This window comes from Ammospiza caudacuta, chromosome 2, assembly GCF_027887145.1.
Source record: "Ammospiza caudacuta isolate bAmmCau1 chromosome 2, bAmmCau1.pri, whole genome shotgun sequence".
NCBI classification, from domain to species: domain Eukaryota; kingdom Metazoa; phylum Chordata; class Aves; order Passeriformes; family Passerellidae; genus Ammospiza; species Ammospiza caudacuta.
This window is the reverse complement of record NC_080594.1, coordinates 119,957,988-119,969,110: the sequence shown is the minus strand read 5'-3', so window position 1 is coordinate 119,969,110 and position 11,123 is coordinate 119,957,988. Positions and strand designations below refer to the sequence as shown.

Here is an 11,123-nt window from a genome sequence, read left to right as displayed (position 1 = left end):
TTATTCCCATTTAAATTATTCCCACCTTTTTTTTGTCCTTCCCTGCCTGTCCCTCTCTCCCTTCCCACCAGTTTTAGTCAGGGGATGAACTTTGGGGTGCAGTTTCCGAGGGATGGGGGCGCTGAAATGAGGAAAGGAAATTCCCTTCGTGTGGGGGGTCCGTGTCCATCCCACCCATCTCAGGGAGGAGCTGCAGAAAATTTGGGAAAATCATTCCCCACTCCTCAAACAGGAGCCTCGTTCACCTCCCAAAACATCCAGAGCGTGGATTGTCCTGTTGGGAAAGGAAATGCTCTGGTGATGAATGGGAAGGGCTTTTAGGGCCCTAAAGGGGATGGGGTTTTACCCACTGTTATCACCTGGGATCCTAAAAGCAATGGGGTTTTAAACTCCGTTATCACCTGAGGATCCCTAAGGGATTTGGGATTTTACCCACTGTTATCACCTGAAGATCCTAAAAGCAATGGGGTTTTTGTAATTATCACATGAGGATTCTAAAGGATTTGGGATTTTACCCACTGTTATCACCTGAGGATCCTAAAAGCAATGGGGTTTTTGCCATTATCACCTGAGGATCCTAAAAGTGATTGGGGTTTTGTAATTACCACCTGAGGATCCTAAACCCAATGGGTTTTAGCCATTATTACATGAAGATCCTACAGGATTTTGGATTTTACCCACTGTTATCACCTGAGGATCCTAAAAGTGATTGGGGTTTAGCCAGTATCACCTGAGGATCCTACAGGATTTGGGATTTTACCTACCATTATCACCTGAGGATCCTAAAAGTGATTTGGTTTAGCCATTATCAGTTGGGGATCGTAAAGGATTTGGGGTTTTACCCACTGTTATCACCTGAGGATCCTAAAAGCAATGGGGGTTTAAACTCCGTTATCACCTGAGGATCCCTGAGGGATTTGGGATTTTACCCCCTGTTATCACCTGAGGATCCTAAAAGTGATGATGTTTTAGCCGTTATCACCTGAGAATCCTAATGGCTTTAGGGTTTTAAGCCCCATTTTCTTCTGAAGATCCTAAAGGGTTTGGCATTTTACCCACTGTTGTCACCTGAGGATCCTAAAAGCAATGGGATTTTTGCCATTATCACCTGAGGATCCTAAAAGTGATTGGGTTTTTGTAATTATCACCTGAGGATCCTACAGGATTTGGGATTTTACCCACTGTTATCACCTGAAGATCCTAAAAGTGATTGGGGTTTAGCCATTATTACCTGAGGATCCTACAGGATTTGGGATTTTACCCACTGTTATCACCTGAGGATCTTACAGGATTTGGGATTTTACCTACCATTATCACCTGAGGATCCTAAAAATGATTGGGTTTTAGCCATTATCACCAGAGGATCCTACAGGATTTGGGATTTTACCCACTGTTATCACCTGAAGATCCTAAAAGCAATGGGGTTTTTGCCATTATCACCTGAGGATCCTAAAAGTGATTGGGTTTTTGTAATTATCACCTGAGGATCCTACAGGATTTGGGATTTTACCCACTGTTATCACCTGAAGATCCTAAAAGTGATTGGGGTTTAGCCATTATTACCTGAGGATCCTACAGGATTTGGGATTTTACCCACTGTTATCACCTGAGGATCTTACAGGATTTGGGATTTTACCTACCATTATCACCTGAGGATCCTAAAAATGATTGGGTTTTAGCCATTATCACCAGAGGATCCTACAGGATTTGGGATTTTACCCACTGTTATCACCTGAAGATCCTAAAAGCAATGGGGTTTTTGCCATTATCACCTGAGGATCCTAAAAGTGATGGGGTTTTTGACATTATCACCTGAGAATCCTACAGGATTTGGGATTTTACTCACTGTTATCACCTGAAGATCCTAAAAGTGATTGGGGTTTAGCCACCATTATCACCTGAGGATCCTGAAGGATTTGGGATTTTACCCACTGTTATCCCCTGAGGATCCTACAGGATTTGGGATTTTACCCACTCTTATCACCTGAGAATCTTACAGGAGTTGGGATTTTACCTACCATTATCACCTGAAGATCCTAAAAATGATTGGGGTTTAGCCATTATCACCTGAGGATTCTAAAGGATTTGGAATTTCACCCACTGTTATCACCTGAGGATCCTAAAAGCAATGGGGTTTTTGCCATTATCACCTGAGGATCCTAAAAGTGATGGGGTTTTTGACATTATCACCTGAGAATCCTACAGGATTTGGGATTTTACTCACTGTTATCACCTGAAGATTCCAAAAGTGATTGGGGTTTAGCCACCATTATCACCTGAGGATCCTGAAGGATTTGGGATTTTACCCACTGTTATCCCCTGAGGATCCTACAGGATTTGGGATTTTACCCACTCTTATCACCTGAGAATCTTACAGGAGTTGGGATTTTACCTACCATTATCACCTGAAGATCCTAAAAATGATTGGGGTTTAGCCATTATCACCTGAGGATTCTAAAGGATTTGGGATTTTACCCACTGTTATCACCTGAGGATCCTAAAAGCAATGGGGTTTTTGCCATTATCACCTGAGGATCCTAAAAATGATTGGGTTTTAGCCATTATCACCTGAGGATCCTACAGGATTTGGGATTTTGAGCACCATTCTTAGCTGAGGGTTCTAAAGGGGCTGCGAGTCCCTGGGAGGTTTTACCAGGACCCCAAATAATCCGATTTTTGGGGTCATTTCTCTCTGCCTGGGACGAGCTCTGGCACTTTCCCTGCTCCCGGAGGGATTTGGGGCGGTCACAGAGCTCAAAGCCAAAATTCCTGCAGGGATTTGGGCACTTCCCAATGCTTGGGAGTCAGGGAATTCCCATCCGCCCGTCCCACCCCATTCCTGGTGGCACTTTGGGTGATTTCCCATTGGGTGTGAGACACCAGCGCAGGAAATCAGGACAAAAATCATCTTTTCCTTTATTGTCTGTCCCCTTTTCCCCGTGCGGTATTTCATTAAAAACCCCCAAATAATTTATTTAATTTATAGGAGGGTTTTTTTTTCAGCTCAGGCAGTGGCTCCAAAGCAATAAATACATGCAGGGATAATTCAACAACGTGATAAAATTACATTTATAATGGTGTTTTAAGCGGGTTTTGCTTCTAGCAGTGCACCAGCTGCTCCATGAATGAATGATTTGTAGGATCAGGGATTTTTGGGGGCATAAACTAAAAGAATTCAGGTGCAAAAGGGAAAAACTTGGCCAGGGAATATTGACCTGTGTTGTTAAAATTCCCCCCGAAATTGTTGCTGCCTCTCTCTGGCGCTTCCAAAGCTTTTTTTGGCTGCTTGGGAAAAAAAAATCGGGATTTTGTGCTCGAGGATTCCATGGAGGATTGAAATTCCCTTGGGGTTTCTTTCCCCAATAAATTGGTGCCAAAATACAAACTGGGGAAGTTGTAACAATTCCCAAAGCGATCCCAAAACCCTGTCTTAAATTTAGGGGTGCTGAAAATCCCATTTTGGGAGAAGCAGCATCACCTTAGCATCGTTTCCCATTCCCAAAAGTGGCTTCGTTCCCATTTTTCCCGAGCATCACAATCAGCATCACTGAGGGTTGCTCTCCTTATCACGCAAAATTTAAATTAGAATGGAGAGGATGAATAGAACTGGCGAAAAAAAAAATCCACAAAAAAATTAAAAAAATTAAACTGAAAAAAAAAAAAAAAAAGGTAAAAAACCCAAATAAAACCAAACGCAGCCAGGTGCGGGCGGTGCTAATGGGGCTGTAAAATAAACAGCTCGATCTGTACCAAAATACCAAAATCTCCTCCCCGCGGTGTTTGCCCTGGCTGCTCGCTCTGATTTAACTCCTCGCCTTCCCTTCCGAGCCGTGAAATAGAAAATTGTCGCCTCTAACCCACGTTAAATCCTGATAACGGCGGGATTTTATAGGGAAAAAAATGGAAATATTGTGGATTTTCTGCTAAATCGTGGCGTTTTCTGGATCTCCCCACGCGCGTGGGGCGCGTTTGTGTTTATTTCGCGTTTATTTTGCGTTTATCTCGTGTTTATTTCGTGTTTACAAGGAGCTCGAATTAAGGCAAGGTTCAAAGCAGGGAGTGAAACTCAGCTGAAAATATTCATGAATTTAAATAGAAAATCATCCCCAGCTCTTGACTAAAACAAAACAAAAAAAAAAAATCCAATTAAACGCTGTTTTTTCACGTTTTAGCTGATGGATGCACATCAGTAAAATAACTCCTCTTATCTCTGCCGTGCCCGTAAAAAGTTATCAGCCACTAATAGAGCCCAGATGGGTTTTGAGCTGGGGTTTGCAGCAGCCGTTCTCCTGCATACTTCTCTTTCCCCCCCCCCTTAAAATAGAAAAGAAAATTAAATTCGGGGGAGAAAAAGTGGAAAACACGGGATAAAAAGAATATAAAATAAAGAAAAATTCTTAAAACTTAGAGGAAAAAAATTTAGGAACTTGGCGTGAAATAGTTCAAGCACCAAATTGGTGCAGGGACCTGTTGCGAGTGCGGCGGGCGGGCGCTTTTTGGGGGGGACAGGACCCGAAAATGCCCCCGGGCAGTGCCAGGATGGGCATCCCTGGTGCCCCCCAAGGGACAGAGGGACAGGGACAGCGGGACGGCGACACCGGAGCCGGGGGATGCGGGAAAAGCTTCGCTCCTGCCGGGAATTCGGGATCCCTGTCCCCGCAGCGGGAGCCGAGCTCTCCCCGCCGCGTTAATGATGTTTTAATTTCGGTTTAATTGCGTTAAACGCCGCAGCATCAAAGGCAAAACCCGTCCCCAAAGCGGCTCCCGGCACAGGCGAGCATCCCCTGCTGCCGTGGGGGTCTCAGCTGCTCTGGGGACGGGAGGGACCGCGGTGCGAGCAGCTCCCGAGGCTGCGGTGGCCGCTCGCCCCAGTTCTGGATCCCAAATCCCAAATCCCGGAGCGCTGTCCCGGGGATGCGGGAGCTCTCAGGAGGGACCGGGGTGGGCGCAGCTCCCGAGGCCGCAGCGGCCGCTCCCAAACCCAAATCCCCACCCGAAACCCAAACCCCGACCACAAATCCGCAATCCCGACCCCAGATCCCAAATCCCGATCCTCAAACCCAAATCCCGACCCCAAACCCCAAACCCCGACCCCAGATCCCAAATCCCAAATCCCAAATCCCAAATCCCGACCCCAAACCCCAAACCCCGACCCCAAACCCCGACCCCAAATCCCCAAACCCCGACCCCAAATCCGCAATCCCGACCCCAAATCCGCAATCCCAAATCCCAAATCCCAAATCCCGATCCTCAATCCCGGGGTCTCCCCGTGCCCCCCCGGTGCCGCTCGGCCGGCGGGCGGCGCGCGCCCTCCAGCGGCCACGACGGGAACTGCACCCAGCGCGCCCCCGCCGCCCCTGGCGCGGCCCCGACGGGAGCGGCCCCGGGGGTCCCTGAGACCACCTCCATCCGTCCTTCCCTTCATCCACCCATCCATCCTTCCCTTCATCCACCCATCCATCCATCCTTCCCTTCATCCATCCATCCATCCATCCATCCATCCATCCACCCATCCATCCATCCATCCTTCCCTTCATCCATCCACCCATCCACCCATCCATCCTTCCCTTCATCCATCCATCCATCCTTCCCTTCATCCATCCATCCATCCTTCCCTTCATCCATCCATCCATCCATCCATCCACCCATCCATCCATCCATCCATCCATCCATCCATCCATCCACCCATCCTTCCCTTCATCCATCCATCCATCCATCCATCCATCCATCCATCCATCATCCATCCATCCATCCATCCATCCATCCATCCATCCATCCATCATCCATCTATCCATCCATCCATCCACCCATCCATCCATTCCCCCGCCCGGGGCTGGCGGAGGGGGAAGCGGCGGCCCGCGGAGCAGGGTGAGAGTTGGCGGAGGGAAGCGCAAAGACAGCGCGGAGAGCGCGACAGGGACGGGTCGGGATCGCCCCGTTCCCGGTCTGGGTTACGCTGGCGGAATCGGCGAGTGTAGAAATTAAAAAAAAAAAAAAAAAAAAAAAAAAAAAACAAAATTATAAAAAAAAAATTTAAAAGCCACCGAAACCAAAAAACCCCAACCCGAGCCGGCAGCCCCGCCTCCCCCCAGCATCCTCGCTCCCCGCTCCGCGGGCTCACAGCGACCGGCGGCTGGCGACGCGACCCTGGTGGCCGTGTGGCTGTGCCCGAGCTGTCCCCGGCGCTGCTGTCCCCGCGCTGGGCTGCGCACAGGAGGAGGAGGAGGAGGAGGAGGAGGAAGGCTGGCGGGGATGGCCCTGGCTGGGAGCGCCGCCACCGCCCCAACAAACCAGCGGGACCGAGGGAGCGGCGGGGACACCAAACCGGCGGTGGCCGCGTCCGGGACCCCCGGTGTCTCCCCAAAGCCGCGGAGCAGAGAGCGCCGGCAGCTCGCCGGGGGAGGAGCGGGGCCGGTGGCGGGGCGGTGTCCGCGGCTCTGCGGGCACCGGGCCGGGCAGGCTGAGCCTCACGGGCACGGCCGGGGGTCGCGGGAGCGGCGGTGCCGCCGTCCGGGAGCCCCGGGGGAGCAGGCGCGGTCGCGGCGTCCCCGCCGATTCCGGGAGCCCCCGGCCCGCGGCCGCGCCCCGGTAGGGCCGTGATTGGCCGGTGCCCTCCCCGTATGCAAAGCACCGGGGGAATGACATTCCTCCGCACGCCTCCGCCGCCCCGACTCGCTGCCGGCCACCTCCAGCCAGCCCGGCGGCCGCCGGCCGGGCGCGCCCGCCCCGCGCATCCCATCCCGCCCCAGCCCGGCCCGGCCCGGCCCGGCCCGGCAGGAACTCTCCGTGCCCGCGGGAAGCTCCGCGGAGCGGACGCTGGAGCTCCGGCAACTCCGGGCTTTGATCGCCGCTTCCCGCTGTCGCCGCCGTGGGGTCACCCCCTCCCGCCGCCGCCTCGTTTCGCGGAAGGAAAAGATTGCACCCGTTCAAAAGTAGAGATTTCGCTGAGTGGGAAGGGGTTTTTTTTCTTTTTCTTTTTTTTTTTTTTCTTTTTTTTTTTCTTTTTTTTTTTTTTTTTCTCGCTTTTTTAGTTTTTAATTTTCTGCTGTCGCCGGTGGTTTTGGGTTTCTGTGTGCGCGGCGGGCTCCATCCCGCAGGACGAGAGGGAGGAAAGCCGTGTTTGCCAAAGCAGCCTTCCACCTGCTGCGGTTCAAATATTGTTAAGCAGCCGGTTCCTGTGGCCGAATTAGAGGAAGACAGCCTGAGATACTGAAAGGAAAAAAAAAAAAAAAAAAAAAAAAAGAGAATTGGCACCGAGCGCCGAAGTTGTTGCAGACTGTTGGTTTGACTGCTGAGGAGGACGTGAGTGGGAGAGAGAGAGCGCTGTTGCACACACAAAACCGCAGAGAGAACCCACAATTTAACCAACATCCCCAACCCCGAGTTTGCAGCTGTTGGACCTCTCAGCTCCGGCGCTTGCCATCGGCTCTGACTTTTCTTTAAATGAATGAAAGGCGTTATACCAAAGATAGAGATTTGAAGCTTGAATGCCATGCACTGAGTTTTTCTTTTCTTTTTCTTTTTTTCTTTTTTATTTTTTCTTCTTTTTGCGCAAGAATGATTGAAAGGTCATGACACGAGCGCTCTTAGAGCAACGCCAAGCAAACTACTGAAGCTCATTTCCAAGGCTGCTTTAAAAGAAAAAAAAAAAAAAAAGAAAAGAAAAGAAAAAGAAAATCTGGCGGAGAACATTAATGGATTCCTGTTGTGTTTAAATTCTCTACAGATTCTATTGTAAATATTTGATGAAGTCCGGTAGATGTGCGTGCGCGTGAGCGTGTGGCCGTGAATCTCTACCCAGTTGTAGCCAGCTGACCTTTGCTCAGCAAGCCGAGCTCTCGATCCGCCTCCTCCGAGGAACAGCCCCGAATTTCCCTCCAAGAGCGATTTTTGCCTCCAGAAGACGCCGGCGCCTTTTGCTTTCTCTGGGCACCGGGAGAGAGCGATCACCTGGAAGGACCCGGGCAGCGCAGGCTCCGCGCGTGTTCCGAGCGCCTCGCTGCTCGCTCTCCTCCCCGTTTTCACTTCTCCCGGCCGCTTTGGGATGAGCTTTGGCCCCGCTCGCTTTCCGCGTCCCGGCCGCGGTTTATCGGATTAACGGGATCTGTTCCGCCGGGCCAGCGAGCCGAGAGCCGAGGCTACCGGCAAAAGCCAAACTAACTGGGGGCGCTTGGCAGCGCCGAGCCGCGCCGGGAGCGGGGGCTCGGCCCGCGCCCGTTTATGTTGGTGCCCCGAGAGCGGCTCGCTGAGGAGCTGCGCTCGCGTGGCCGCTCGCTAGGAACCCGGCGGAGGTGTTGTGTGGCTCTAAAGGCTTGTTGTGATGCGTATCCCCGTAGATACCAGCACCAGCCGCCGCTTCACGCCGCCCTCCACCACGCTGAGCCCGGGGAAGATGAGCGAGCCGCTGGCGCTGCCCGGCGCCGAGCACAGCGGGGCTTTGCCGGGGAAGCTGCGCGGAACCGACCGCAGCATGGTGGAGGTCCTGGCGGATCACCCCGGGGAGCTGGTGCGCACCGACAGCCCCAACTTCCTCTGCTCCGTGCTGCCCACGCACTGGCGCTGCAACAAGACGCTGCCCATCGCCTTCAAGGTAGGTGCCGGCTGGGGATGGGGGGGAAACAGCGGGGGAAGGATGCGGGGATGGGGGCTCGGATCTGCTCCCAGCTCGCTTGGTGCTTCCCTCCTTCCATCCTTTCCCTCCTTCCATCCTTTACTTTTCCTTCTTCCTTCCATCCTTTACTTTTCCTTCTTCCTTCCATCCTTTACTTTTCCTTCTTCCATCCTTTTTCCTTTCCTTTCCTTTCCTTTCCTTTCCTTTCCTTTCCTTTCCTTTCCTTTCCTTTCCTTTCCTTTCCTTTCCTTTCCTTTCCTTTCCTTTCCTTTCCTTTCCTTTCCTTTCCTTTCCTTTCCTTTCCTTTCCTTTCCTTTCCTTTCCTTTCCTTTCCTTTCCTTTCCTTTCCTTTCCTTTCCTTTCCTTTCCTTTCCTTTCCTTTTTCCTTCCATCCTTTCCTTTCTCTCCTTCCTTTCAGCCTTTCCTTCCTTCTAGCCTTTCCTTTCCCTCCTTCCTTTCACCCTTTCCTTCTTTCCATCTTTTCCCTTTTTCTTTCCATCCTTCCTTTCCCTCCTTCTTTCCATCCCTTTCCCCTTTCTCTCCATCCTTCCCGGCCGCACTCGGGGCAGGAGCAGGGGAATGCCAAGGGCCGGGAAAAGCTCCCTGCAGCCTCTGCCTCCCCTCTCAGAGCTCAGGCAGTGACAGGCGGCTCTGCTCAGGGTGAAAAAACAGAAATAAATGAATTTTATATCCAAAATCCGGCCCCGCGGGGTTTGGCGCAGATGCCGCAGCTGGACACGGGCGACCCGGAGCTGGAGGAGCCCCGGGATCCCCCAGAAGTCGCCCAGGGTGGTGGCAGGTCCCTGTGTCCCCGTGTCCCTGTGTCCCTGTGTCCCTGTGTCCCTCTGTCCCTCTGTCCCTCTGTCCCTCTGTCCCTCTGTCCCCGTGTCCCTGTGTCCCTGTGTCCATCTGTCCCCGTGTCCCTGTGTCCCTGTGTCCCTGTGTCCCTGTGTCCCTGTGTCCCTGTGTCCCTGTGTCCCTCTGCCCCTCTGTCCCTCTGCCCCTGTGTCACTCTGTCCCTGTGTCCCTCTGTCCCTGTGTCCCTCTGCCCCTGTGTCCCTGTGTCCCTGTGTCCCTGTGTCCCTGTGTCCCTCTGTCCCTGTGTCCCTCTGCCCCTGTGTCCCTGTGTCCCTGTGTCCCTCTGTCCCTGTGTCCCTCTGTCCCTGTGTCCCTCTGTCCCTGTGTCCCTGTGTCCCTGTGTCCCTCTGTCCCTGTGTCCCTCTGCCCCTGTGTCCCTGTGTCCCTGTGTCCCTCTGTCCCTGTGTCCCTCTGTCCCTGTGTCCCTGTGTCCCTCTGTCCCTGTGTCCCTGTGTCCCTCTGTCCCTGTGTCCCTCTGTCCCTGTGTCCCTGTGTCCCTCTGTCCCTGTGTCCCTGTGTCCCTCTGTCCCTGTGTCCCTGTGTCCTTCTGTCCCGCTGCCACCCTCGGGGGACACCCGCCCGCAGCCCCGGGACTTTCCCCTGCCAGGGACTCTCGGAGGGACAAAACACCACGGAACAACCGCGGCACAAAACGCCACAGAACGGCCCGGCGACAACCCCGAACCCCACATTTCCTCTTTTACCGGCCCGGTTCAACAACAGCAAAAGTCGCGGCCTAACCCGGGCAGCCCGCTGGGAATTCTCCCCGCGTTTGCAGAGTCCCTGGCTAAATCCAAGCAAAATCCGGGAAAAGAAGGGGGAAAAATCCGGGGAAAGAAGGGAGGGAAAATCCGGGAAAAATAGGGGGAAAATCCGGGGAAAGAAGGGGAAAAAATCCGGGAAAAATAGGGGGAAAAATCCGGGAAAAATAGGGGGGAAAATCCGGGGAAAGAAGGGGAGAGGGAATGGGAGAGAACATCCCCGGCTCCCGCCTGTCCCGAGCAGTGCGGGGGATGCTTGTGGCGCTTTCCTCCCTTCCCGTTACCCGACTCCCAGGAAAATCCTCCTCTCTTGGAGTAAATCCTTCTCCCTTGGAGTAAATCCTTCTCCCTTGGAGTAAATTCTTCCCCCTTGGAGTAAATCCTTCCCCTTTGGAGTAAATTCTTCCCCCTTGGAGTAAAATCCCTCTCCCTTGGAGTAAATTCCTCCTCCCCTCGCCCCCGCTGCTTTTTTGACCCGGGACTGTGGCTGGCTCCCCGAACTCGCTATTTTCTCTGAAATTTGGCTCTCGAGCGAGGGGTGGAAAAGGGAATTCTTCTCCTTTTATCCGAGGCGGGAGCCGCACGGACACGCAGCTCCTGGGAGCCCCGGGGCTTGATTTAGGATCGGGATTTGCCAAGCCCGAGCTTTTTTTGCGGTCACTGAACCCCGGCTGCTCCAGCATAACCATATATATTTATTTTTTTTTATCTGTGTGTGTGTTGAAGGCCACCAGACTGGAGCTTTTCCTGTGTTTTGGGGAGAGGAGAAAGGAGGGAGAAGGGAATCAGCTCAGCCTCGGGAATTCCTGCTGAGGAGGGAAAAGTTTTATTGTGTCTGCTCTCGTTTTCCGCAGATAAGAGCGGGGCAAAGGGAGGAACCGATCACGGGGTCA

The 11,123-nt window shown here is 52.7% G+C and overlaps 1 protein-coding gene across 1 annotated transcript in view; it reads left to right on the top strand.

Annotated features, from left to right (window-relative positions):
- Window positions 1–7,677: 7,677 nt before the first annotated feature.
- The window catches only part of LOC131572448 (runt-related transcription factor 1-like), a 33,655-nt gene continuing 30,209 nt past the window's right edge, over window positions 7,678–11,123 (top strand). Inside the window, exon 1 of the mRNA XM_058825628.1 lies at window positions 7,678–8,590. Coding sequence (XP_058681611.1) covers window positions 8,321–8,590 — 270 coding nt within the window. The 5' untranslated portion in view covers window positions 7,678–8,320. The remainder of the gene's footprint in view (window positions 8,591–11,123) is intronic.